Source organism: Suillus paluster (assembly GCF_016628075.1).
Source record: "Suillus paluster strain FC165 chromosome Unknown EDB91scaffold_5, whole genome shotgun sequence".
NCBI lineage: Eukaryota > Fungi > Basidiomycota > Agaricomycetes > Boletales > Suillaceae > Suillus > Suillus paluster.
Window position 1 is genome coordinate 689,979 of NW_024537565.1, and position 24,677 is coordinate 714,655.

At 49.2% G+C, this 24,677-nt stretch overlaps 11 protein-coding genes across 11 annotated transcripts; 4 read left to right on the plus strand and 7 right to left on the minus strand.

Moving 5' to 3' along the window:
• Positions 1 to 398: 398 nt before the first annotated feature.
• EDB91DRAFT_1078238 (uncharacterized protein) lies at positions 399 to 1,401 on the plus strand (the record flags this gene model as incomplete). Its single annotated transcript, XM_041314993.1, has 3 exons — positions 399 to 456; positions 495 to 655; positions 820 to 1,401. 3 exons carry the CDS (start codon positions 399 to 401, stop codon positions 1,399 to 1,401), a joined length of 801 nt encoding a protein of 266 aa, XP_041182163.1.
• An 849-nt stretch (positions 1,402 to 2,250) lies between these two features.
• Positions 2,251 to 5,833, plus strand: EDB91DRAFT_608993 (uncharacterized protein). The gene is made up of 15 exons (XM_041327855.1): positions 2,251 to 2,833; positions 2,919 to 3,013; positions 3,069 to 3,099; positions 3,156 to 3,401; positions 3,453 to 3,622; positions 3,677 to 3,740; positions 3,795 to 3,835; positions 3,887 to 4,119; positions 4,175 to 4,327; positions 4,385 to 4,430; positions 4,481 to 4,620; positions 4,671 to 4,790; positions 4,838 to 5,036; positions 5,099 to 5,263; positions 5,313 to 5,833. Exons 1-15 carry the CDS (start codon positions 2,600 to 2,602, stop codon positions 5,674 to 5,676), a joined length of 2,301 nt encoding a protein of 766 aa, XP_041182164.1. The 5' UTR covers positions 2,251 to 2,599; the 3' UTR covers positions 5,677 to 5,833.
• A 53-nt stretch (positions 5,834 to 5,886) lies between these two features.
• On the minus strand, positions 5,887 to 7,875 carry EDB91DRAFT_1105675 (uncharacterized protein). The gene is made up of 8 exons (XM_041317439.1): positions 7,685 to 7,875; positions 7,338 to 7,629; positions 7,107 to 7,273; positions 6,777 to 7,054; positions 6,572 to 6,718; positions 6,435 to 6,513; positions 6,099 to 6,220; positions 5,887 to 6,038 (listed from the first exon to the last, which is right to left on the minus strand). Exons 1-8 carry the CDS (start codon positions 7,782 to 7,784, stop codon positions 5,991 to 5,993), a joined length of 1,233 nt encoding a protein of 410 aa, XP_041182165.1. The 5' UTR covers positions 7,785 to 7,875; the 3' UTR covers positions 5,887 to 5,990.
• Positions 7,876 to 8,459: 584 nt separating this feature from the next.
• On the plus strand, positions 8,460 to 10,155 carry EDB91DRAFT_1105676 (phosphatase 2C-like domain-containing protein). Its single transcript, XM_041317440.1, has 6 exons — positions 8,460 to 8,489; positions 8,539 to 8,646; positions 8,704 to 8,901; positions 8,955 to 9,004; positions 9,028 to 9,709; positions 9,767 to 10,155. Exons 2-6 carry the CDS (start codon positions 8,569 to 8,571, stop codon positions 9,935 to 9,937), a joined length of 1,179 nt encoding a protein of 392 aa, XP_041182166.1. The 5' UTR covers positions 8,460 to 8,489; positions 8,539 to 8,568; the 3' UTR covers positions 9,938 to 10,155.
• Positions 9,976 to 11,958, minus strand: EDB91DRAFT_609264 (uncharacterized protein). Its single transcript, XM_041327858.1, has 2 exons — positions 11,732 to 11,958; positions 9,976 to 11,676 (listed from the first exon to the last, which is right to left on the minus strand). The coding sequence occupies exons 1-2, from the start codon at positions 11,930 to 11,932 to the stop codon at positions 10,360 to 10,362; spliced, it is 1,518 nt and encodes a 505-aa protein (XP_041182167.1). The 5' UTR covers positions 11,933 to 11,958; the 3' UTR covers positions 9,976 to 10,359.
• Positions 11,959 to 12,223: 265 nt separating this feature from the next.
• On the minus strand, positions 12,224 to 14,169 carry EDB91DRAFT_609285 (uncharacterized protein). Its single transcript, XM_041327859.1, has 2 exons — positions 13,670 to 14,169; positions 12,224 to 13,612 (listed from the first exon to the last, which is right to left on the minus strand). Exons 1-2 carry the CDS (start codon positions 13,868 to 13,870, stop codon positions 12,293 to 12,295), a joined length of 1,521 nt encoding a protein of 506 aa, XP_041182168.1. The 5' UTR covers positions 13,871 to 14,169; the 3' UTR covers positions 12,224 to 12,292.
• On the minus strand, positions 14,035 to 15,133 carry EDB91DRAFT_1298392 (uncharacterized protein; the record flags this gene model as incomplete). Its single annotated transcript, XM_041324948.1, has 2 exons — positions 14,035 to 14,705; positions 14,753 to 15,133. 2 exons carry the CDS (start codon positions 15,131 to 15,133, stop codon positions 14,328 to 14,330), a joined length of 759 nt encoding a protein of 252 aa, XP_041182169.1. The 3' UTR covers positions 14,035 to 14,327.
• Positions 15,134 to 15,314: 181 nt separating this feature from the next.
• Positions 15,315 to 16,854, plus strand: EDB91DRAFT_1216740 (uncharacterized protein; the record flags this gene model as incomplete). The annotated part of the gene is made up of 4 exons (XM_041320836.1): positions 15,315 to 15,830; positions 16,127 to 16,327; positions 16,364 to 16,392; positions 16,507 to 16,854. The coding sequence occupies exons 1-4, from the start codon at positions 15,572 to 15,574 to the stop codon at positions 16,852 to 16,854; spliced, it is 837 nt and encodes a 278-aa protein (XP_041182170.1). The 5' UTR covers positions 15,315 to 15,571.
• Positions 16,855 to 17,111: 257 nt separating this feature from the next.
• On the minus strand, positions 17,112 to 18,947 carry EDB91DRAFT_1105686 (uncharacterized protein). Its single transcript, XM_041317441.1, has 3 exons — positions 18,643 to 18,947; positions 17,712 to 18,589; positions 17,112 to 17,680 (listed from the first exon to the last, which is right to left on the minus strand). The coding sequence occupies exons 1-3, from the start codon at positions 18,874 to 18,876 to the stop codon at positions 17,260 to 17,262; spliced, it is 1,533 nt and encodes a 510-aa protein (XP_041182171.1). The 5' UTR covers positions 18,877 to 18,947; the 3' UTR covers positions 17,112 to 17,259.
• A 468-nt stretch (positions 18,948 to 19,415) lies between these two features.
• On the minus strand, positions 19,416 to 21,022 carry EDB91DRAFT_1243725 (uncharacterized protein; the record flags this gene model as incomplete). Its single annotated transcript, XM_041322333.1, has 2 exons — positions 19,416 to 20,759; positions 20,813 to 21,022. 2 exons carry the CDS (start codon positions 21,020 to 21,022, stop codon positions 19,416 to 19,418), a joined length of 1,554 nt encoding a protein of 517 aa, XP_041182172.1.
• A 300-nt stretch (positions 21,023 to 21,322) lies between these two features.
• On the minus strand, positions 21,323 to 23,627 carry EDB91DRAFT_1216743 (uncharacterized protein). Its single transcript, XM_041320837.1, has 3 exons — positions 23,170 to 23,627; positions 21,586 to 23,102; positions 21,323 to 21,530 (listed from the first exon to the last, which is right to left on the minus strand). Exons 1-2 carry the CDS (start codon positions 23,416 to 23,418, stop codon positions 21,753 to 21,755), a joined length of 1,599 nt encoding a protein of 532 aa, XP_041182173.1. The 5' UTR covers positions 23,419 to 23,627; the 3' UTR covers positions 21,323 to 21,530; positions 21,586 to 21,752.
• Positions 23,628 to 24,677: the final 1,050 nt, after the last annotated feature.

Consider the following 24,677-nt stretch of genomic DNA (forward strand, 5'->3'; position numbering starts at 1 on the left):
AACGAGCTGAGCGACACCGCCCTCTACTCATAGTCAGGGACGGGCTCAATGCCCATTCACTTGATTAGTGTCTTCCATCAACCCTATATTGAATATATCGCGACCTATCGCAACTATAACTAAGTAGGATTACTTACTCTTCTCAGACTGCGCACTTCCTCTTTATCTTCTTTGTACCTGTGGCGGTAGGAGCATGATATTAGTGGTCTCGTACCGTTGGCAACGCCACCGCCATTAAGATAAGATTGACCGGCTAGTACTGTTATTGAAGTGCCTTCCCCATTGCAGACTCATATAAGGAGAGCATCTCACGTCTTTCCTTCAAGGCCGCTGTCAACACGACACTTCTTATCCGTGGGGCCCGGTCAGGCTTGAGCTCATTCTCGAATAACAGCGCAATGTCCGCATTCGAGGGCGTCGCTTGTTGTCCAAATCGAGCGTACACATTTGCAGCATGTGTCAGGCATGTCCACGACATAAAACATAATTAGCAGCGGAGGGTGGACCGGTCTTCCAAGCTCAGAGCCAGAAGAGCGATTCTTTGGAACGTGCATCTATATCGGCGAGCCGCTTGCACCACGTTGAGAGAACCCTGTTGGGAGTTGGTTGGGAGATTCAGAATAGCAGGCTTGGAGCTTGGAGTGCCACGCAAACAGTGAGCGACGCCACATCATTTTTTGACCATCGATGATTCAAACTATGGAACGAACAACCATTCTTTCGAATTCGTCTGTTTGGAGCAACGGATGTGAGTGCAAATTGGACTGATCACTGTGACTCAATTTGTCATCGGTGCGAGAGAGGACCAAGCTTTTTCAGGTCATCCTTGGGGCCTCAGCAGCTGTTGCCAACGTATACGGGACGTTAGGAGAAACTGTTTTTGAACCCACTTCATATCAGTTGCAAGCTAACTTATCTTTCGACAGGGGTAGGGGGTGGGAGGCGCTACATGGGTTTAAATCCGACGAATCACTTATGTTTGATCCCGTGCCTCGGCACGACGCACAGTTCTGCGACATGAGCGAGGATTGCGCCATACTCACGTTTGCAACAGGACAAATTCAAGGGAAGGATGCTCCACCACAAGTCCTCCAAACGTTCGCGAGTTATCCACAAATGTCCATCCATCACCTGGTTGCGTTCACATCGATCTCTACGGACGTGGTTTTGCTGGTCGCTAGGCAATGTTCTTATTATCCCGGCAGCTGCCATACTATTCTCAGTGTCACTCTTCTTGAGGAGACAACGCCGAGTTCTTTCATTCCTGAAGACCCGACTGTTCCAGAGTTTCCTGGTCCCCGGTCCGTCCTTGGTTCCGAGGGAAATGACAGTGGAGATAACGAGAACGACCTGAAGGGGAACGATATACTTTGCGATCAACTCCGGACAAAACTTGCATGAGTTTCCGACGGAGTGTGTTTTCCATCATGAATATCGGCGCACAGTCGCAGTTGCTCACCCTGCACAAAATCAAAAAAAAAAATGGATTTTCCTTCGGTATCGTGCACTACAGCATTGAGAAGGCACCCAACTTGTTCTGTGGCGTTTGTTTTGGCATCCTTGCGTCTAAACGTGCCGACTGTCGTTTTCTCGACAAATGACAAGGCTCCTTCGTCGCTCGTTTGGATTGAAATCCGCATCTCCTTGCCCAAGCGTGTGTCCAATAATTTCGGTTAGGTATACTAAGCGCAATCTTACGCCCCTAGGCAGCCTTCACAGAATGGTGCCTGCAGGTGATTGCTTACAAAACACTGACGTTTCGAACATTCTTACTTACAGCAAGTCTCGAGACGTCATAAGTACCTTTCAAACTAACGTTATACCTTTTCATTGAACGCATTCGCCACGCAGGGTCAGGCGTTCGCGGGAAGCTAATGGCCCATATCGGAACCGGCAAGGAAGAGTTCGATATATCACAGATCCGAGAGCCTCAGGTATGTGCATTCAACATCGAACAGGCAATATCATCATGGCGGCTGACTCCGGTATCCTTTCAACAAGGTTACACCATGATAAGCCTACTGATAATATGAAAACTCTTTGTGGGCTGATGACATTTGATCAACACATGCTGATCGAGTTTGCGCAATGAGGTGCGGTGATGACGACAGGGTACAAACACCTACGCACAGGAATCAAATTTCACGGTGCAAGGTTGGGGGCTGATATTTTTGAATCCGGCTATGTATGGTCAAGGACAGCGTCATTCTTGCAGTTCGTCTGGGAAAATGTCTCATCTCCCCCATGAAAGAAGAAGTCGAAAAAGTCACGAGCTCCAGGAAGCCTAGTTTGACTTAGATATAGACTATCAATGAAGCACTCGAAAAATGGATATAAATAGTTCGGTAGCCCTGCAGTGCGCACGATGTGACTGATCTGTCAAAGAGAAGGTTGACATTGGCGATATCATCGAACACTAGTACAGGAGTGTGAGAGAGGTAAACCATAAGACATATGATTCATGAAACGATGAAGTGACAAGAGATCAAGTGATGCGTTGAGTCGCGTAAGAAGACATTAGCGGAGACTAGCGGAGACTATAGCGGTACACTTCCTTTGGTAGTGACGAAATACCGCGCGCGCTTTACGGCCACCCATCATGTCCTTGTCCCCATCTGCAACAACTTCAAACGTATCTGACGTCCCATCCAAAAGACGTAGAACACACAGTCTTATCGCACAAAATAGCAACAGTAGCCATCAAGATATGAGCCAATCCCCTGGAGACACAGTCCATTCGTCCCATCCGCCGCAAACTACCGCCCACATACCCAAGAGAGGCGCAAGAGCCTGTACCGCTTGCAGGAAAGGTAAAAACAGATGTGAAGGAGAGGTATGTCTATTCAAGACCCGCTTGCGATCCCCGGTCTTGCTCACTGGCCCGCCTCTCCCGCCCCGGCCCGGCGTCACATTCTTAGGCTCCTTGTCGTCGATGTCAGTTGAGCGGTACTGCATGTGTTTTCGAGAAACCAGAGAAGAAAAACTCTATTGCCATGCCTGGCGCCAGTGTTGAGTAAGCTTCAGCCATTATCGTGCAAGCTATTCCCATCATTTATACTGCTCAACAGGCGCTTGTCTCGTCTCGAGGGTCAATATTTGGTAAATATTCAACGGGTATGTATGCGTTGAGATTATCTGATGATGTCGCACTTCAGGTGATGCAAAGCCAAATGATTGGCATGCAATCCTCTCTGGACCGCATTTTGTCCGCTGTACAGAGTCAGACCTATGGTACTCAGCACCAAGGTTACTCTGGGGGCATGGCTTCCGGGCCTAGTCGCGACGGCTCTGCATTTGTGTCGCGTAACGGGTATGATACGCATGGACATATGGGAGGGCAAAGTTCTCAGCCACGCTCCCAAACAAGATCATTCCCGCCACTTCCAGGATTTGCTCCACCGGTTGGTTCGCTCCGCGACATCAATCTATATACATACCTGATAAAATTTTAGCCCCATAAATATGCGACTTATGGCATTGTGCCCAGCACCACACCATCCTCAGATGATGAGTCTGAGGAAACGCTGCCTCGTGCCTCGCTCAACGCGCCCATTGAAGCTCTCCAAGGTTTGGCAAATGCCGCTGCAGAAGCAGCCGCTGCGCCATCGGCATCACCACCAAGGTAGTTGTTTCATATTTTTAGGCTCCACGAGTGTGCTGACCACTAAGACATCAGAGTTAAAAAGCGCCCGCGGGTGGAGCCCATACCTCGGAATGCTTTCCCACACGTCATTGAAAAGGTGAGCTGACCTCGTACTGCCGAACTTCTGCAGAGGCGTGATGCTGTGGTCTAGGGCCTTGTCTCCGAAAGTGAGGCGCGCGAGCTCTATCATATGTAAGTATTTCGTGGATCTGGTCTTCAGCTCCATTCTGATTCTCGTCTAAGTTTCTTTGCTGGGTGTCATATCTTCATACCCTTGTTTGATCCAAATTATGACACATTCGAGAGTCTTATGGAGCGCACTCCATGGACATTTGACGCGCTACTTGCCATTGCAAGCAAAATCAGGAGTGGAAATGGGCCGCTCAGCTCAACGTTCTACAAATGTCTGGAAGAAGCGCAGGGCATTGCACGTTCGTCGTTATTTGGCCCGATAGTTCGGAAGGAAGCTGTTATGGGTGAGGGTTTCCGCCTGAAATGTTTTTTCTGTATCACGTTTAACCAGTGTCGTAGGGATGCTACTTTTGGCTGCATGGAGTACAAACGGATGGCTCCCTAGTGGCCACGCAATGCGGATGGCGTTGGATCTTGGTCTTCATCGAGCATTGGAGAAGCTCGCTGATGATTCAGGCAAAAAACGCAATGAGGAAGAGGAGCGTGATCTGGGTATGCATAAGAATAACAAGTTGGACACTTATTGTCGAGAACTAACTGCCCTCCCAGTTGTGTCGGCGCGTATCTGGCTATGCCTGTACTGGTTTGATCACCAGTAGGTTCAAGAATTTTCACCCTTAATTGTGTCTCAACAATCCTTTCCAGGATGAGCCTTGGCACCGGTCGCCCTATCGTGCTGCGAGACGAGAGTTCCATCCGACACTGTCGCATTCTTCTATCGCACCCGATGGCATCACCGACAGATGTAAGGCTAATCTCGCAAGTGGAGCTGATCGCTCAAAAAAGTAAGGAAAATTCCACGATGAGATCTTGGTACCTCATTCGTTATCTGCAGCTCAAATCTACGAAACCCTTGCGCCTCTCAATGGGCAGGTCAATCACAACACGCTCGCCTTCATCCGACGTGCCAATGTTGCTCTTGACAAGTGGTGGCAGGACTGTGATAATCTTCATCGTACGTAGTTGATCTGGTCCTCTCTACCTTTCTGATCACACATGCAGGCCAAACAATGGATGAGAACTCTCTTCCACGCAAAATACTCGTCGGGGAACTGCACTATGCTAAACTCTGGCTTGTCTGCGTAGCTCTTCGAGGTGTATCGTGGGACAAGATGCCTTTTGAGCAGCGTGAGCTCGCGTTCCAGGCGAAGGATGCCGCTTTCAACTGCCTCTCTATTTTTCTCAACTCAGCTGAGTACCGGTGAGTTTCCGTTTCGATCGTCCCTCGTTGCTTCGCTTGAATAATAACCATGATGGTGACAGAGCGGCCTTGAGATATGCAGTTCACGACAGTCTCGTAACGGCGGCATTTTCTGGCCTCTTCCTGCTCAAGATGGCCAATTTATTCCCTGCTGAGCTTGATCTTGCAGCGATCACAGCGCAAGTCGAGCAGCTTGCACAACTTCTCTCTGATGTTGCAGCCGAACGGTACGTTCCCTCGCTTGTTTTCATTTTTCCAACTGATCTTCCCTTCTAGTTATGCGCTAACGCTGCGGATAATGCTCGCCAACCTCCGGCGCAAAGTCGGAATGATGGCAGGGCTGGGCGCGCCTATGACCACCATGCCCCCACCGAACTTGGGTGATGGAATAATTACCCAAGGTCCAGGGCCTTACATTGATTCGTCGGGGATGTCTGCGCCTTTCACAATGGAGGAGCTAGGTTTCGCATGGCCGAGTGACCGTGCGAAGTTCAGTCCGAGCGCGATACCTATGTGGTTGCAAGAGAAGAACCTGACGGACCTGGGGTTACCGGTGAACGGCAGCGATGGCATTTTCATGGATGTCAATGGTATGCATGGCTGGAGCGGAGACTTTGCGCCGATGCCGGGGGCTTGGTGAGGGTGCGACTGTACATATGGCAACAACGTTCCCGCTTGCTGAGCTGAGGGCTGGTAATATGCATGATTATTTGCGTCTGATATTCTATGTCTACGCTTGTCCTGACTGCTCGCTTTACTTGTTTGTGAATCCGGTCATACTTGTTTTGTGAATCGGTATCGATAATGGTATCCTACGAATCTAATTTGTATCACATGCTGAACAAACATACATTGCAAATGCGAATTGTCCTATGGCACATACAGGGATAAAAGATGAACGACTGTAACAACACGGTAATAGACATCTAGTTCGAGAATCTGTCAGCCCATAAGTTACTCTTCGTCCTCTTCCTCTTCGCTTTCTTCCTGCTCCTGAAGGAACTGTGAAATAATGAGATGAGATTGGTGCGTGATATGATGAAAGGGGCAACTGTCACAGACCTTGACCAGCGCCTCGGTAGCCTTCAGGAAGTGTTGTCTTCCTTGTGGCTTAGACCCCTTTTGGTACCAGTAGATGATCGCCTGATCAGACACGCAGTCCTTATTGTATAAGACCTGTGCAACTCGGTAAGTTACACATATATTACGTTCGTATCTAGACAGACTTGGAAAAGGGGTGGGATATAAGGATCTGATGTATGTCGCCAAATAGGTCGACACTGCGGCCGCAACATCACATCCCACAGGACCGGTGACGAACAAACAAAAGAAGTAAGACATAAAACACACCTTCAGGATCTGTGGGAAGGCTTTCATCACACGTGTATCAGTCATAACAGTAGACCTGTACGATATTGATCAATGCGACCTCGGTTTTAGGGCCTTTACAGAAGGCCACAAGAACCGGGGCGAATTTCTACAGACGAAAATGGTATCAAGGTGAGGTTCGATGATAGGACAATCGGGTCACTTACCCCGACCTCACGTAGTGCGAGGCCTTCGATCTGGTCTGGGCGTGCACTCCAGTCTACGGAGGCCATGAGACCCTGCCAGATGCTCTGGATAAGCTCCGTCTCAGGGAGTTGCTGCTCCTCCAGTTTAGTCTGGATTGCGGATATGATCTGTGTGAATCATGAGTTCTGTGACTCAGAAAAGGCGATACAGACGTAAAATACGCACAGACTCGCTGTCATCGCTGCGTTCTACCACTTCCCTTAGTTCATTCATGATTGCATCTTTCGCGATCGCATATTGCTTCTTCATGTACCAGTCGGCAACAGTAGGGAGGTTTTTCTCCCGGAAGAATGCATCAAGAACCTTGGGGTCCCTCTTGTTGGTAGGGAAGAAGAGGAGTAGATCTTTGATATTGCCGCGCTTGAGCGTCGCAGCAAGATGGTCGATCGACTGGTCGGTGAGATATGCGCGAAAGACATGCGCAAGGATGTCGATGGATTGATCTGTGGGTACCCAATGAGATTTTTCGGTCAATGAGATAGCGCGTGAGCTTACCGTTCTTGACGAGGTGATCCTTGGTTAGACTCTGGAGACAAGCTGCGGTCACGAGGCCCTGCGAAAGGAGAAGACCAATTGTCATGGCAAGCTTGTCACGCTGTTCAGATGACCAGCGGCCGATATACTGCAGGCAGAGTGGGGAGACTCTGCTCCTCGAAGGGTTTCTGAAGATATTTGAACCTACATCCAGAATGAGCATCGCATATACGATATATTACGCGGAAGCACAATCGCATGTACCTTCTATTCAATTTGTTGAACACATCAACATACTTCTTCAACTCCACGAGGTCGGGCGGGTTGCGTGCGTTGAAAATGGAGAATGGCGACATGGGCGCGCCATCATCAAGATATGACCCACCTGGCTGGATGAGCCCGCCCACGAGGAGGATCTCGAACAGGGCGTCGGCATATTTAAGATATTCGAGCGTACCGCCAGCCTGAACAAGTTTAGCGCTGAATCCGTCAAAGTCGTTTTCTGGAACTGTTTCAAGATGTTTATAGAGCTGGTCTCTAAAGACTAGAGGTCGTCATTAGTTGCATTATAGGGATTGATCGGAACTGGCTGGTCTCACTGGCTGGCTCGTGCTTTGCGTGTGCTTTGACTTGGCCTTTGCGTGCTTTTATGCGGACTCCTTGGAGTGAAGGCTTTGGAACTGCTGATTGCTGAGACATCCACAGTCTGCGAGCGATGTCGAGAGCGTGGATCAGACGATGAACTGGTGCTCAGCTGCAGTTTCTAACACCACAACAGGATCCAACAACTTCAAGTAAGGCTTATTCGGAGATATCCGACTGATCTAGATGATCATTAGGCTATCGATTTCTTGCACTACAAAAACTCTTATAGTATGTAGGAACTACGAGTGAGACAGTAGAGATTGACATCGAAACAACATCTGATTCACCCTTCAACTAGGTTGGCGATGACCTTGGGCCACCAGTCCAATCACATGTTATAGTTCTTGGATGCGACTTCGTCCTCTCGCGAACTCAGGGAACGTTAAACTTACAACGGAATATGAAGCTTAATCGTGATGGCGTAGTCATTATCGATGTCTAGAATATGCGCATCCACAACCATATCATAGTCATGGCAATAATCGAGGCACTTATCTTGCTGTCTGAGTCGAACGTAGTACCTGGCAAGCTGTGGCACGTGAGGAGTCTAGGACGTATGTAGACAGCAGTAGCTCATTGCAACCAACAACAGCTGTACTAGTTTTCTTCTTCACTTATTTTTTTCCATAAAATAGTCCAAGGGCCATCTCGAGGTCGGTGAGTCGCATTCGTTGTCAAAGTTAGTTTTTAACAGTATTGACGTTTATGAAATGTTCGTGACGTAAAGCAGCCGCGACATCGCTTCCTGCTCGCCCCAACGTATGTAATCATTTCAGCTTGACACCACTTTGTGCTTATCCTCGATAAGATCTTTCAACTAACGCGCAACACGAACCCCATGAGCCTCCGTTTCACCGAATCTCCAAATGCGCGCTCAAAATCAATCACAACTGCCGATGGCATCGACACCTTTGGTGTGCGTACCACCCATTCAGTGGCTGTAGTAGACAGGGTGACTCATCTGCACACGTAGATCTTGAATCAGCACTCTACAGGAAACGCTGCCTACCAGGTTGGTATCTCCGAAGACGTGGGCACACGACGCTATATGGAAGATGCCCATTCCTTTGTTGTTGACTATGCTGGCGTGCGAGGGCAGGGATTCTTCGCTATTTTCGATGGTCATGCAGGAAAACACGCAGCGGAGTGGTGTGGCGCGCATTTCCACGAGGTTCGTGTACCCAATATGTCATCGTGCTAATTTAAACGCGTGATCATGCACAGTACCTCCTCGATGCACTCCGCACTTCTTCCAGTGCCACTATTCCAGGACTGTTTTAAATGAGACCTTCCACAGCGTTGACAAACGCATTTCTCGCCTCAGCGAAGAATCCGATGGTAAGATCCACTCAGGATGCACAGTCGTAACCGCCTTCCTTCGCATTGAGGATGCAGATGGGCGGCAATCCTTCCTCCCCACGCCTCCACTTTCTCCGCCCTCCCCTACCGAAAGCGGGAGTCGCAGTGGCAGCGAGTCTCCCACTGAACCCACAGAGGATTCCAAGGAGATGTGCAAAAAGGCAAAGAGCAAGTCCCCTGCTTCGGCTTCCCGTTTTGCAAGGGCGCTTAAATCCCTGAGCGGCTCTTCGCCAACCTTAACCTCTTCCCCTACTGCACTCCCTGCCATACGTAGCCCCACCCCTCCGGCTTCGACAGAAACCCACACGCTTCCGATCAATCCGCCACAAAGCTCGCGGCGCGTGCTTTATACCGCCAACGCGGGTGACGCTCGTGGTGTACTCTGCCGTGCGGGCCGCGCAGTGCGCCTCACTTACGACCACAAGGGAAGCGATAAGCAGGAGGCAAAACGTATCACCGACGCTGGTGGATTCGTCATGAGCGGGCGCGTGAACGGCGTTTTAGCCGTCACGCGGAGTCTTGGAGATAGTAGTATGAAAGAATATGTCGTGGGCAGCCCGTACACGACCGAAACTGAGCTAGGAAGCGACGACGAGTTCGTGATCCTCGCGTGTGATGGGGTAAGTAGCCCGTTTGCTGCCGAATTCGCTAGTATTTATCGTCGTGTGACCTTGCAGCTGTGGGATATCACGGGTGATCAAGGGGCGATCGACCTCGTGCGGCATATTTCGGATGCACAAGCAGCCGCAGAGACGCTCGTGAAGCATGCGCTTGAACGACAGACCAACGACAATGTCACTGTCCTCGTAGTGAGGTTCAAAGCGCTCGGATCCTCAGAGTTCGTATGACTTGCTTGAATGTAGAGGTGTCGATTTTGCTGTTTTGCTGGAGAGGGTGTGTAGAGAGAGATGTTGTTTTTGTCATCTTGCTGTTGTAGTTGGTTTTTATAGTCGCTTCAAATGCACGAGCATTCCGAGGCATTCCGTTGGTACCATGACTGCACCCGTACTCTACTAATATCCGTTGAATGTAGATTTGATGTATCGGAGAACACAAATATGAGATACGTTGACAAGTTGCATCGCCCGGACATGTGGCCATCAAGTTCGTAAGTATTGATAACATGAGTAAGAAACACTAAGTATGTGAGCCCATTGCATTATATGACGAAAGTATGACGGTCTAAGGGCAGCCACACATATCGTAAGCACTGCGTACATTCGTCAAAAGTGAAGGTGATGCTTCAAAGCGTAGCCAAGCAGTCAGACGATCATGCTTTAATGCCCCGCCTCCTTACAATTCTGAAGCCACCAAGAATGCTGTTCACCAAGTCCCATTGCTCCTTCACCAGCTTCCTCTGGGGCATTGAATACTGCCCATAAGCATGATTGACCTGCTTGAGACAGGGGAAAAGGCCGCTCAGGATCAAAGCTACATTGAGCGGAGAATTGATGGGTGAATTTCCGAGGTCTAGGGATTTGATATGCTTATTGCGACTTCCACCGCCGGGGCACTGGAGATCTATGCCGCTCAACTTGGTGGTGGTATCGATGACAAGAGCGAGTGAATTCAAAGCGGGACAGAGTCGAAGTAACCCGATTAGCCCATGGAATGTAGGTACTGTGGTTTTATTGGTGGTGACATAGCAGATGATTCTGAGGACTTTGAGCTTGGGCCAGGCGCTCACCAGCTGGCAGAGCTCCTCGTCAGACATGGAAATGTAGCAGACCCTCTCGATGACTAGTTGAGTTAAATGACGACATGCATGCAATGACGTGAAGACGCCCGGTAGTGTGTATTCCGGTCCCAAGGTTCCATGTAGACTAAGGGACTCAAGTTTGTCGTAATCACATCTCTCAAGGACGGTGAAGAAATGGGACAACGCCGTAGATCCGCTTGTGGAGGATCTCGCAACCTCGGAGAAGACGATCTGGATTTCTTTGCTCCTGATGACCTGAAGTGAACTCAAGAAGTTCGAGGCGTGCTGGAGCGTAGAGGTAGAAAGGGCCAACGATTCCAGATCATGAAAGCCAGGGAATTGCAAAGGCGATTTTGCGTGCCAAGCTGACGATATTTTTAAGTCCAAGCTCAGTGACTGCAGAGCTCGCAGCTGCATAACGTGCTCCATGCCTTGCGTTCCGAGATCCCATACCGACAACGTGTGAAGATGATGAAGCTGAGAAATAGGTTGTGTGATGAAAGGTGAAATTTTACGCAACGAGTCGTTGGTGGCATTTCGAACAGTCACAGTCATGTTCTGGAGGCGAGGACACAAGGTGCCAATAGACGAAAGGACCGAGAGCAAGGCAGCGGAAGCTGAACAAATCTGTACATCCAAGACCGACATGGAGGGTACCAGAATCGTGCGCAAAATCTCTGCGAAGATGTGGGTTCCTCCAGGACGCCACGTTAATTTGCGAAGGTTCGGAAACAAGGACGCAGGTGTCAAAGGACAAGACAGCATTAACACGCTGAGGGGCTCGAGAAATTTCAAGCAGTCTGACTGCGTTACAGTGATCGTATGCACGCGGGACGCGTATTTGAAAACGGTGTCCCACATCTTGCCGTCAATAGGGTTCTGTAATACCTGCGCAAGTGCACTCAGTCTGCAGCCCACAATCACATGAAACTGGAACACCCACCACACATCCTTCATCAATGCCAAACAAGTTACTTGGTAGACACCTGACAAGTGGCCCCACAGACTGCAGATCCCTCCAAAGGACATTGAGAGCTGGGTGCTCAAACGCGCGGCATGTGGATGCAAGTGCAGGAAGCGATCCATGTTCTGTGTGCGAGCTAATGGTGCATATTATATCAAGGGTTGTCAAAGCCGGGTGCATGGCCAATAGATTCTGCTTGGATTGACCTGCCATATTTAGAGACAAGAATGGTCGCTGGCAGGCGATTGCCGAGACGGAGAAGCGATTTAGTTCATCAGTGATCACCTGATCAAGCCCAGGCCCGACTGCTTCTTGCTTAGTGCCACAAAAATTTAATATCGAAGCGAGATATTCAACACAAGCTGTAAAAGACACTGAAGACTGGACAACATTGCGCACCTGAGCAAATTGCTAAAACACTAATACCAGATGCATCATACAACAAACGTGCGATACTCCAAATACGGTGTACATTCGTTCATAGTGATATAGTGTAGGTGATGATTCAAGCGGGGCTTAGATGTCAGACGAGAGTCGTCATCAAGTTCCAATGAGCCGCCCCTCTAAAACTCTGAAGCCATCAAGAATGCTATTGACCGACGTCCATCGCTCCATCTTCTTGGATGACGTATCCCAACAATCAAGATTGACCTGCTTCAAGTAGGGGAAGAGGCCGCTCAGGACGAGAGCTACGTCTACCGGGGACTCGATAGGTGAATTTCCGAAGGCGAGGAATTTGAGATGCGGGTTGTAGCTTCCACCGCCGGGGCGCTTGAGATCTATGCCGTCCAACTCGGTGGTATCGATGACAAGACCGAGCGAAGTCAGAGCGGGGCAGAGTTGAAGTAAACTTATTAGCCCGTGGAATGTAGGTATTGTGGTGCTACCAAGGGTGACATAGTTGCTTATTTTGAGCACTTGGAGCTTAGGCCAGCCTCCCACCAGCTGGCACAGCTCCTCGTCCGACATGGAGATGTCGCAGACCCTCTCGATAACCAGTCGAGTTAAATTGCGGCATGCATGCAATGGCGTGAGGACGCTCGGCACTGTGGGTATCTGCCCTGAAACTCCTCTGAGACTGAAAAATTCAAGTCTGTCGTTGTCGCATTTCTCCTGGAGGATGGTAAAAAACTCGGATAGTGCCGTGTATGCACTCGCGGAGGAACTCTCAGACCGAGACGTGTATCTGACCTCGAGTTCTTTGCTTCTGACGACTTGAAGTGAACTCAAGAAGTTCGATGCATGCTGGAGTGTAGAGGTACAAAGGCCCAACAATTTCAGATCGTGAAATCCGGGGAATTGCAAAGGCGATTTTGTGTCCCAAGCTGATGAGGTTCCTAAGTCCAACCTCAGCGACTGCAGAGCTCGCAGCTGCATAAGGTGCTCTATGCCTTCGTTTCCTAGGTCCCATACCGACAACGTGTGAAGATGGTGGAGCTGAGGAATAGGTTGTATGATGAAGGATGAAAATTTACCCAACAAGTCGTCGGGTAATCTGTATCGAGCGTTGACCGTGATGGTCATGTTCTGAAGGTGAGGACACAGGGTCCCGAGAGACGAAAGAACCGAGAGAAAGGCAGGGGGAGCGGCGGAAGAAATCTGCATGTCCAAGACCAATATGGAGGGTACCAAAGCCATGCGCAAGAAGTCTGCAATTCCTTCGGCGCGCCATGTTAATTTGCGAAGGTTCGGAAACAAGGAGGCAGGTGTCGAAGGACAAGACAGCATTAGCACAGTGACGGGCAGGATAAACGTCCTGTCATCCCTGTAGCCTGATTCTGGTACAGTAATCGAGTGCACGCGGGACGTGTATTTGAAAAGAGTATCCCACATCTTGCGATCAAGAGGTTTCTGTAATACCTGCCCAGTGACTCGACTCAGTTTGAAACCCACGATCATATGAAATTGGACACCCACCATAGGTCCTTTATCAATGCTAAAGAGGTCACTTGGTAAACATTTAACAAGCGGCTGTATGGATTGCAGATCCCTCCACAGAGCGTCAAGGGCCGGGTGCTCGAATGCGCGGCATGTGGAAGCAAGCGCTGGAAGCGATCTGCGTTGAGTGTATGAGCTAATGATGCATACAATTTCGAGGTTTCCCAACGCCGGATGCATGGCCAAGGATGATATGATAACTCAGATTAAAGGATGGGACTTGCAAAATTGCATGTCGTGCCTGAGTTTACCATCGATCTGCGAATCGCCTGGCATTTGCAATTGGGGTCCGAACTTGAAGAGTATTTGCTCCCATGTGCAACATCAATCCCAGTAGAAGTCCACTTGATCACCCAGTATAATAAGGCGGGCAACCCAGGTGCGTTGTACAGCACCGTGCGCTGCCACACATACCATAGGGTTTTGCTGATAATTTCTGACATAGTCGGCAGACCCCTCAGGCAGAGTCGGGAATATATGATCACCATCACCTTTGTATATATGACAAATGAAACTAGTACGTAGTGGATACACCAGGCCGAAGAAAAAAATCATTGCAGCAGGATCACGGATATCGGAAAGCTGGAGAATCAAATTCCGGACAAAAGTACTTTCAAAGGTACACGTACGACGTCAGTCAGACAAGGATTGTCTGCCAAAATCCCTTCGCAAGGTCTCTGAATGCGACAAAACGCTGAAAAGCAAGCCGCCTATACTTTGGTGTCTCCATGCCTTCGCTGGATCGATGGTTGTGCCCTAAAAAAGTGACACACTTCACGACCTTAGTTGGAACTTCAGGATACTGGCCAGTTACAACTGCAACGCTAAGTGCTTGAGTGACAGGGACCAGATAAAAGGTGGGTCGTGTGCCAACAAGCGTGATGCAGGGAATAGTCATGGTATCAAGGATGGGAAGTTCCCTGGACTGCCGTTTCTCGTTATTGTACTGGTACGCGGCAATCGCTCCTGCGATAACTTGTGGTTCGGGCTGCGTCGAATTGTATATTGTCTTGTCCTCTTGCAAAAGAGTAAGATCGTCGATAATCGATCAAGCAGACAGACATCTGTTTGTGCAGTTCGGCGGTTATCGCCACTGATCGTCAGCGGAATACTGTAGTGTGTGCTGAGGACTAAGCCACGTTCAAGATAGCCGCATACGCGGAGAGTCTCCCGAGCGAAGTCGTCGATCAAAATTTCTTGACCGGCATGGGTGGCCAGGTCAAGGTACGACAGATATGTGTGGGTGGCGTCTGTGACATTGTCTGCATCGAGAGGGGAGTCAATGAGTGATGGATCTACGCCCTCCAAGGGTGGTTCATGGTTTTGAAGAAAAAACTCCCAGGGCGGCTGAGTGGCAACGGTGATGTTGTATGCGATCAGCTCGTTGGTGGTCCACTCGCTGCCCGACTTTGGAGATCGGATAAGTTTGGCGCCGTCGACCATTTAATCACCGATTCCGTCTTTCATCTAAGTAAGAGGGACAAAAGGTTAGAATACTACTCTGACGATCACGAGAGGAGCTCTCTCACCTGAGACAGTTTCACGTTTACTTGGAAGAAACTTTGAGCGATAGCCAGACCGGTACAAGTGGCGGAGTGTGAAACGTACCGGACTTAACGGCATCGTCGTAGTCTCACTCTTCCGAGATCTAACTGGATTTCTTAAAACACTACACACTAAGTACTGAATCAGTGACCCTCTTCCATCACAGTACTAGTCTCGATATCGTACCGCATGCGTTTCGACACTGTCAATTGTCAAGTATTGACGTCAGGTGATCAGATTACCAGATCGTTCTATCTCAGAGACTCGTGAGGACGAGTACTCGTAGTTGCAGTCGCACCATGGCCTCATCCTCAGAAGTCCACCCATCTGGTTCATATGAATCAACTTCTGCAGACATTCTTAAAAGTCAAACGATGCTTCGAGTTATTTTCTGTCTCGCTTCCAGACGAACTCATCGATGACATTATCGATGCTGCCTCCTATTGGGCGCACACCTCTATAACAGTCAATCGTACCGTTCACGTTCACACTGTCCACGGCGCTTCCATCAAGCCAGACATGATGTATATGCGTGCATTGCCACTTGCAGTGTACGGCGCAGAAGGAGACTTCCTATCTACAGGGAGAGAGGCTTGTCCTTTTTTTTGAATCAAATTCGTGTCCATTGGGGTAATCTACCCTATGTCGGACAATACTGACTAGTCTAAGGGGCCCCTGCGCCCCGCGCCACATCTCTAAATGTGCAAATGCCTCAGGATAGGGACGTGCCCCCCTGGTCCGCCGTTCTTGCCGACCGCTTTAGATGCATGACTTATCGAAGATGGGCCAACTGTAAGGTAACTACGGTGTTTGAGTCTTGTGAGCGCGAGCGGATGATCTTCGTAAACGCGTACTCGATCGTCAAGAGCCTGGGCCCTGGACAACTAAGAGGCTTGTCCTTGGTGGGCTACCTTCAACTGAATCAATTTGGGCACCCCCCACGCGTGCCAAACCTGATCAGGTTTCAGTTATGGAGTCATGACCAGGGCTGGGTCTCTGATCATCGCAGTCATCAAGGGACGTACGAAGGCTCTTACACCTGGTTCGATTCCAGTGTGGAGAGACTCAACTCCACTTCATATCTCACGGAAGGTATCGAATGACCCTCCCTACTCCTCTTCACCGCAGTTGATGAACCGTCCTTCGATGATCTGAAAGTCTCCGGAGTCCCTTTTAGTACCTCTCATCCAGTTTCTTTCGGTTCCAAATCCATCAGGTTTACTCGGAAGGATGTCGAGGGCCCGTTCTTACCTTCTTCTGCGACACTCTAGAAAATTATCGTTGCGAACAGTCAATCAACGCGCTATATCGTCACTTGGACGAACCTCGACAATGTCAAAGAAAGTTCGCCCGAAGCAATTGCAGCAGAGACTAGGGGACAGGGATGGAGGTCATACGATGGTAGCTTTACACATGATTTGCAGGTCGGAGACTGCATTACTCTGCGGATGAGGGCTCGCTTTCCAGGCTGGAGAATGGATGTTGTGAAGGCAAAGATAACAGTATATTGGGCAGTATGGGATATTCGCACTCTTGCGTACGCCTGTTGTTTATCGTCTTTTATCATGTACATGGGATTTCGGTTCAAAGGGTTTCCAGATAGTACAGATCAGCCATGATATCCTAGACTTCAGGGGGAGGGGGGGCGTTAATTTACATATCCTAGCTTGATTTTATTCTCTCGTCGACTGTGAATGTATATGACGCATACAAAACTTGCTGCGACCTCCTTGCATAAAGCTTGATCCATGATCCACACCGTTCGGCGCCGCATTTGCACAAGAGCGTGGTGGGTGACATCTTCTGCCTTTGCTTTCCAGTCCCTGCAGCCATTTCTTCAGCAGCGCTAGGCCGATAATCTCCTCTCCGACAGGTATGTATCGAAAAGTGACGGACGCCACATAATGCATACATACTACATAGAGTATACAGCTGCATCGACTGTAAGTACTGTGTACATTCGCGCGTATCCAAAGGTGTGGGCGATATGATTCAGGTATACCCTATAAATAAGATCAACAACATCATGCTCCTTTACATCGCTCCTTTACAATGCTGAAGCCACCAAGAAAGGTATTGACTGACTCCCATTGCCTCATCTCTGACTTCTTCCGGGGTAATGAATCCATCGAGATCGTATCCCAACATTCAAGATTGACCCCCTCAAGGCGGGGGAAGAGGCCGCTTAGGATGAGAGCTACGTTTCGCGGGGACTTGATAGGTGAATTGCCGAGGACGAGGGTTTCGAGATTCTCGTGGCGGCTTCCATTACCCGGGTGTGTGAGATCTATGCGTTTCTGTTTGGTGGTATCAATGACAAGAGCGAGCGAAGTCAAAGCGGGGCAGAGCCGAAGCAAACTGATTAACCCGTGGAATGTAGGTACTGCGATGTCATCGATGTCGACATAGCGGCTGATGCTGAGCACTTCGAGCTTAGGCCAGGCTCTTACCAGCTGGCGTTAGCTCCTTGTCAGACATGGAAATGTCACAACCCCGATCGATGAGCAGCCGAGTTAAATTGCGGCATGCGTGTAATGGGGTGAAAACATCCGGGCTTGCGTGAAGCTTTCCCGAAAATCCATAGAGAGTGAAGGATTCGAGTTTATCGTTATCACATTTCTCTTGGATAGTGGCAAAGAACTGGGATACCGTGTTAAATTCACTCGTGGAGGAGCGTGCAGCCCGAGGCGTGAAGCCGATCTTGATTTTTTTGCTCCTGACCACTGGAAGTGAACTCAAGAAGTTCGAAGCGTGCTCGGGTGTGTCGAAAGAAAGGTCCAAATGATGCAAATCACGAAAGCCAGGGGGATCCAAATGGGTCTTCATGTCCCAAGCTGACGATTTTCTGAAGTCCAAGCTCAAAAAATGCAGAGCTCGCAGTTGCATAACTTGCTGGATGCCTTGGATTCCTAGATCACACACCGTCAACGATTGAAGATGGTGGAGCTGCGAAATCGATTGTGTGATGAAGGGCGATGTTTTATGAGACGAGTCGGTTGTGCGAGGAATTCTCGAATTTAGGACCTGCAGGGAAGGACACGAGGTCCCAAGAGACGAGAGCACCGCGAGAAAGGCGGAGGAAGCTGAAGAAATATGCATGTTGAAGATCACTAAGGAAGGTACGAAAGCCATGCGCAAGAACTCTGCAGCATCTTTGGTACCATCGGCATTCCACGTTAATTTGACAAGGTTCGGAAACAACTTGGAGGCTGCAGATGCCGAAGGACAAGACAACATCAACAAACACAGGGACTCGATGAACATTGAGTTGCCTGATTGTGTGATCGAGTGCACCCGGGACGTGTATTTGCACAGTGTATCCCACATCTTGTCGTCAAGAGGTTTCTGTAATACCTGCGAGTGAACTTAGTCTGAAACCCACAATCATATGAAATCGTGATGCTCACCATATGTTCTTTAAAGTCATCATGATCGTATTGGACAGTATCAAACAGGTCTTCACTTATTAAACATCTGATAAGAGGCTCCACGGACTGCAAATCCCTCCAAAGGACATTAAGTGCTGGGCGCTCAAACGCGCGGCATGTAGAGGCAAGTGCAGGAATTGATCCGTGCTCTGTGTATGAGCTAATGGTGTATATTACTTCCGGGTTTCTTAAGGCCGGGTGCATGGCCATCATTGGCCGATATTTGGGAACAGTGATAGATTCAAGTGGGAGGAGACTTGCAAGGTTGCACGCCAGATTCCACGAGTTCGAAGACAACACGTGCAAGTGTTTTACATAATTGGCCATGCCCTCGGCCCAACTCCCTCAGACTCCGTCGGAGTCATTCTCAAGGCTCTCCAGCCGCCAGCGTGTTCAGCTGGCTATCCAACATCGCAGCTTTCATGAAACGCCCTGGCGTTTTGTCATACGATCTATGAGCACTGCTTCGTGCGAGCATTTCATACAGCTGTACAGTGAATTAAAACAGTGTCACCTCAGCATCAACCAGTAATTCCCCTTCAACGCCGAGCACGGCGCTAGTGATGATGCTCCCTGGCTTCCTGTGAGTTGTAGCTGGAAACTACAGAGGTGACGCAGAGGGAATTTCAAGTTCATCAGCTGAAGTGTAAGTATAAATAATGTATGATAGTCTGAGCACACAACCGCACATCCTGTACATGTAAGTGTGCTGGTCGAAATGTGTGTGATGATACAAGTGCCTAACTTTACCATCAAGCTTCGATGCGCCGCTCCCTCACAACGCTGAAGCCAGTAAGAAAGTTATTGACTAACGCCCACTGCTCCATCACTGGATTCTTCTGGGGTGAGAAAGTCATCAGGCCCAAATCCCAATAATCAAGATCGACCTGCTCGAGGCAGGGGAAGAGGCCGCTCAGGACGAGAGCTACATTTAGCGGGGACACGATGGGTGAATTTCCGAGGACGAGGGATTTGAGCTTCTTGTTGCAGCTTCCACCGCCGGGGTATTTGAGATCTATGCCGTCCAACTTGGTAGTATCGATGACAAGAGCGAGCGAAATTAGAGCGGGGCAGAGCCGAAGTAAACTGATTAGCCCATGGAATGTAGGTACTGCGGTGTTATCGACGGCGACATGATAACTGATTTTGAGGACTTTGAGCTTAGGCCAGGCTCTCACCAGCTGGCAGAGCTCCTCGTCAGACACGGAAATGACACAGCCCCTGTCGATGATAAGCTGGATTAAATTGCGAAATGCGTGCAATGATGTGAAAACGCCCGATTGTGTGTGTATCCTCGTCGAAGTCGCAATGAGAGAGAAGCGCTCAAGTTTGTCGTTATCGCATTTCTTTTGGAGGATGGTGAAGAACTGGGATAATGTCACAGATCCACCTCTCACGTGGGACACCGCAGCCTCGGTGGTATAGTTCACCCGGAATTCTCTGCTTCTGAGGACCTGAAGTGAGTTCAAGAAGTTCGAGGCTCGCTCGAACGCATCGACAGAAAGGCCCAAAAATCGGACATCATGAAAGCCGGGGAATTGCAAATGTAACCATGTCTCCCAAGCTGACAATGCTGTTAAGTCCAAGCTCAGCGACTGCAGAGCTCGTAGCTGCATAACGCGTTTCATGCCTTCGTTTCCTAGGTCCCATACAGTCAACGAGAGAAGATAATGGAGCTGGGAAATAGATTGTGTGATGAAGGGTGAAATTTTACGAGGTGAATCATTGCCTGCAAGGTGAATCCTTACAGCCATGCTCTGGAGGCGAGGACACAAGGTCCCAAGAGACGAAAGGACCGAGAGAAATGCGGAGGAAGCTGAGGCAATCCGCAAGTTCACCTCCACTAGAGAGGGCACAAAAGCCATGCGCAAGAAGTCTGCAGCACCACGCGTTCCATCGGCATACCATGTTAATTTGCGAAGGTTGGGAAACAAGGACGCAGGTGCCGAAGGACAAGACAGCATGATCAAACTGAGGCGTTCAATAACCGGCAAGATGGTGTCCTTCGCAAATTGTACTACAGTGATCGAGTGCACGCGGGATGTGTATCTGGCAAGAGTCTCCCACATTTTGTCGTCAAGAGGTTTCTGTAATACCTGCCCAAGCGAACTCAGTTTGAAGCCTACAACCATATGAAACTGGTACACACCACACATCCTTGATCAGTGCCAAACAGGCCACCTGGCAAACATTTGACAAGTGGCTCCACAGACCGCAAATGCTTCCAAAGTACATTAAGTGCCGAGTCCTCAAACGCGCGGCATGTGGATGCAAGTGCGGGAAGCGATCCGTATTCTGTGTGTGAGCTAATGGTGCAAATTACTTCGAGATTTCGTAAGGCCGGGTGCATGACCAACATTTGGGGACGTATATTGTATATATGTAATGATACTTAGAGTTGGCCTGGGAGACGTGCGGGGTGGCTTGTTTTTGTGCGACCCTTGAGGTTAACGAGGAAGAGTGCAAGATCTATATTTTGATTTCCACATAATGTAAATAAATAATTATTACTACTGCCAGCCTGGTCCAATCGACACTAGTACTAGTGTCACAAACCCTTCTTCATTTATGCTCAGGGCTTCCCGGCGGTCTTCAAAGTACTGGCTTATCCATTCATGAAATGCACATGACGTTTCGTCATACGGTCCATCATGAGCGTGTACAGCGAGCCTTTCATGTAAATAACGCTTTCAAGAGTGCTTCTGCCTCCCTCCGGTAATTCCCCTTGAACGACGAGCATGCGATAATGATCACCGCCAACTCCCAGTCTTTGTCTTCATCCCTCACGCTGGCAGGACTTGGCTGCCTTTCCCGCCCAACCATGCTGTGCTCGTATTCTGTGAGTCTGTCTCGGGCGTTGTATTGGGCTGCAGTCCGTACGTGGTCAACATAAAACTGGCTCAGAACGCAACTGACGACCACCTTGCGTATAGTCTCTAGCCAGGGTAAGCTCTGTGAGAGGTTCGCCGCGCAACATTTTGGCGAAGTTTGTTTGACGATATGCATGTTCAGCACAGTCAGGGGAGTATCCTAATCAAGACAAGTAATGGCCATTCAGACAAGTAGCGCCGGACGCTTGGATACGGAGACTATTGAGCTAAGTAACGCGCCAGTGAAAACGTACTGGAAGGATTGAGATCTCGATAAGCTTTGAAGCGTCGCTCCAGTACACCTCTAAGAATACTATTGACTGACGCCCATGACTCCATCTCCGACTTCCTCTGGAGTAACGAATTCATCGGGGCCTCATACCAACAACGAAGCTCGACCCGCCGGATGAGGGGGAAGAGGCAGCTCAGGATGAGAGCTACCTTTGGCGGGGACTCGATGAGTGAATTTCCGAGGGTGAGACATTGAAGACGGTTGTAGCTCCAACTGTAGGGGGAGTTAAGATCTATGCCTTCCAGCTTGGTAGTATCAATGACAAGACCGAGCGAAGACAGAGCGGGGCAGAGCTGAAGCAAACGTGTTATCCCGTGGAATGTAGGTACTGTGGTGGTATCAATGGAGACACAGCGACTGATTTCGAGGGTTCGGAGCTTAGGCCAGCCTCTCACCAGCTGGCAAAGCTCATCGTCAGAGATGGATATCTTACAGCCAGTGTCGATGCGCAACCCCGTTAAATTACGGTACGCGTGCAAAGACGTGAAAACACCCCATTCTGTGTGCACCTTGCTCGAAAATCCATGGAGGAGGAAGCGCAGCAATGTGTCGTTGTCGCATCTCTCTTGCATGATGGTGAAGAACTGGGATAGCATCGCAGGGGACTGCGCCGCCTGGGAGGTGAAGCCGACCGCGATTTCTCTGCTTTTGACGACCTGAAGTGAACCCCAGAAGTTCGAGGCTCGCTCGAACGAATCGATAGACATGCCGAAAAGATTCAAAGGATGAAAGCCGGGGAATTGCAAATGCGACCGTGTCTCCCAAGCTGACGATGTTTTCAAGTCCAAGTTCAGTGACTGCAGAGCTGGAAGCTGCATGATTTGCTGAATGCCTTGGTTTCCTAGGTCCCATACCGCCAATGTGTGAAGGTGTTGGAGCTGAGAAAGAGTTTGTATGATGAATGGTGAAACTTTACGAGTGCACTCTACAGGGAGAAGTCTTAATTCCATATTCTGGAGGCGAGGACACAAGGTCCCAATAGAGGAAAGGACTGAGACGAAGGCGGAGGAAGTTGAAGTCATCCACACATCCAACTCCACTAGGGTGGGCACAGAAGCCATGCGCAAGATTTCTGCAGCGCTGTGGGTTCCATCGCCATTCCATGTCAATTTGCGAAGGTTGGGAAATAAGGAGGCAGGTGTCAAGGGACAAGACAACATTAGCTCGCCGAGGAGCTCGATACCCGTCAGGTTGCCGGATTGAGTGAACGAGTGAACGCGGGATGTGTAACTGCTAAGAGTCTCCCACATGTCGTTGTCGAGAGGTTTCTTAAGTATCTGCACAAGTGAACTCAGTACTCTGAAGGCCATATATTAATCATGATGCATGTAGAAGGACGCCCACCATAATTCCCTGATCCCTGTCAAACAGGTCATTTGGTAGACATCTGATTAGAGGGTCCAGAGACTGTAAATCCCTCCAAAGGGCATTAAGTGCTGGGTGCTCAAATGCGCGGCATGTGGCTGCAAGTGCAGGAAGCGATCTACGTTCAGTGTACGAGCTAATCGTGTATATTACTTCGAGGTTTCGCAAGGCCGGGTGCATGACTCTTTGGGACGGGTATACTGATATAGATTCAAGAAGAAGATCCATGGAGGAAAATTTGAAATATGCTGAAGTCGAACTTTGAAGAAAAAACTGCAAGCTGACTTGAAGCTGACTGTACAGTGTATACAGTCGACATTCTCATAATGCATGACGAAAAAATGCCAAAGAAATTCGATAACAAACCGACTTTCGACATATAAAATCACGCACCATGGTAGAAATGTCATGCATCATGCTCTGTTCATAATGCATAGTGTTGGTATATGGGCAAACATATCTCTTTCGTTTTGTATTAATTATTATCCATTATCCATTATGAGCATATCTACTGTATACTAATATTTAATTTTTATGTAAATAGTGCATCTTTTGCGGTCCTCATGATGATCAGTTCACCAGTGGACCATCCACTCAAGTTTCTTCAACCAGCTATCCGACATCGCAGCCTCTATGATATGACCCTGACGTTTCGTCATTCAGTCCATGAGCACGTTCCGCAGCGAACCTTTCATGTAAACAAACGTTTAACAAATCACGTTGGAAGCTTTCCTGAGTGCTTTGACGCCTGTGCCTCCGATAGAGTCCCACCCTTAGCACCAACAGGTAATTCTCCTTCAGCGACGATGATCCCCGGTTCTGAGTCTTGTCTTCATCGCTCACAGGACTTGCCTGGAAAGTCTGTGAGTGTCTTCTCGGACATTGTATTGCAGCCCATGGTCAACTCCAAGTTGGCACAGAACTGCAAGTGACTGACCGTCTTGCGGATAGTTTCTAGCCAGGGTTGGCGGTCAGCGTTTGTCAGAGGTTCGCCGCGCAACATTTTGGAGAAGTTTGTTTTCCGGTGGACTCTGTCGAGTATGGTTCAGCCCACCCAGCACCGAACCCTTCGGCTAGAAATTGATAAATCGTTCGAGTTACGGTATCGACCGCGCCAGTGACCGACTGTCTTCATTTTGTTGGGTCTGCCTACAGGGGACCAGGGTATCTGGGGCCTGCACTGTCAAGGTGGTATCGTTGACGAGAGAAAGTGATTTTATAAGCCTGAGTATAAGTATAAAGAATGTACGATAGTCCTAGCACACAATCATACGTACAATAAGTGTATAACCGCGCATAGTCAAAAGGTGTGTGCGATGATTCAAGTGTAGCCTAGAAATCAGACAACATCTCGATAAGCTTTGATGCACCGCTTCCGTACGACACTGAGATCACCAAGAATGCTATTGACTGACACCCACTTCTCTATCGCTAGCTTTTCCCGTGGTAAAAAACACAGTGGGAGCTGATCCCAACAATCAAGATCG

Excerpts from the sequence above, each read along its gene's own strand:
- EDB91DRAFT_608993 (XM_041327855.1), top strand. The coding sequence starts at position 2,600 with ATGTCCTTGTCCCCATCTGCAACAACTTCAAACGTATCTGACGTCCCA. Across the intron at positions 3,100-3,155 it reads GTCTCGAGGGTCAATATTTG|GTGATGCAAAGCCAAATGAT; the intron begins GTAAATATTCAA and ends GTCGCACTTCAG. Across the intron at positions 4,791-4,837 it reads GGACTGTGATAATCTTCATC|GCCAAACAATGGATGAGAAC; the intron begins GTACGTAGTTGA and ends TCACACATGCAG.
- EDB91DRAFT_1105675 (XM_041317439.1), bottom strand. The coding sequence starts at position 7,784 with ATGTCTCAGCAATCAGCAGTTCCAAAGCCTTCACTCCAAGGAGTCCGC. Across the intron at positions 7,274-7,337 it reads AATAGAAGGTACATGCGATT|AAACCCTTCGAGGAGCAGAG; the intron begins GTGCTTCCGCGT and ends AAATATCTTCAG. Across the intron at positions 6,221-6,434 it reads CAATATCGTACAGGTCTACT|TTGCACAGGTCTTATACAAT; the intron begins GTTATGACTGAT and ends TAACTTACCGAG.
- EDB91DRAFT_1105676 (XM_041317440.1), top strand. The coding sequence starts at position 8,569 with ATGAGCCTCCGTTTCACCGAATCTCCAAATGCGCGCTCAAAATCAATC. Across the intron at positions 8,902-8,954 it reads GTGGCGCGCATTTCCACGAG|TACCTCCTCGATGCACTCCG; the intron begins GTTCGTGTACCC and ends GATCATGCACAG. Across the intron at positions 9,710-9,766 it reads TGATCCTCGCGTGTGATGGG|CTGTGGGATATCACGGGTGA; the intron begins GTAAGTAGCCCG and ends GTGACCTTGCAG.
- EDB91DRAFT_609264 (XM_041327858.1), bottom strand. The coding sequence starts at position 11,932 with ATGCACCCGGCTTTGACAACCCTTGATATAATATGCACCATTAGCTCG. Across the intron at positions 11,677-11,731 it reads GCATTGATGAAGGATGTGTG|GTATTACAGAACCCTATTGA; the intron begins GTGGGTGTTCCA and ends GCACTTGCGCAG.
- EDB91DRAFT_609285 (XM_041327859.1), bottom strand. The coding sequence starts at position 13,870 with ATGCATCCGGCGTTGGGAAACCTCGAAATTGTATGCATCATTAGCTCA. Across the intron at positions 13,613-13,669 it reads GCATTGATAAAGGACCTATG|GTATTACAGAAACCTCTTGA; the intron begins GTGGGTGTCCAA and ends GTCACTGGGCAG.
- EDB91DRAFT_1105686 (XM_041317441.1), bottom strand. The coding sequence starts at position 18,876 with ATGATGGCCATGCACCCGGCCTTAAGAAACCCGGAAGTAATATACACC. Across the intron at positions 18,590-18,642 it reads ATGACTTTAAAGAACATATG|GTATTACAGAAACCTCTTGA; the intron begins GTGAGCATCACG and ends GTTCACTCGCAG. Across the intron at positions 17,681-17,711 it reads CGGGGTTGTGACATTTCCAT|AGCCTGGCCTAAGCTCGAAG; the intron begins GTCTGACAAGGA and ends CCAGCTGGTAAG.
- EDB91DRAFT_1216743 (XM_041320837.1), bottom strand. The coding sequence starts at position 23,418 with ATGGATCTTCTTCTTGAATCTATATCAGTATACCCGTCCCAAAGAGTC. Across the intron at positions 23,103-23,169 it reads ACAGGGATCAGGGAATTATG|ATACTTAAGAAACCTCTCGA; the intron begins GTGGGCGTCCTT and ends TCACTTGTGCAG.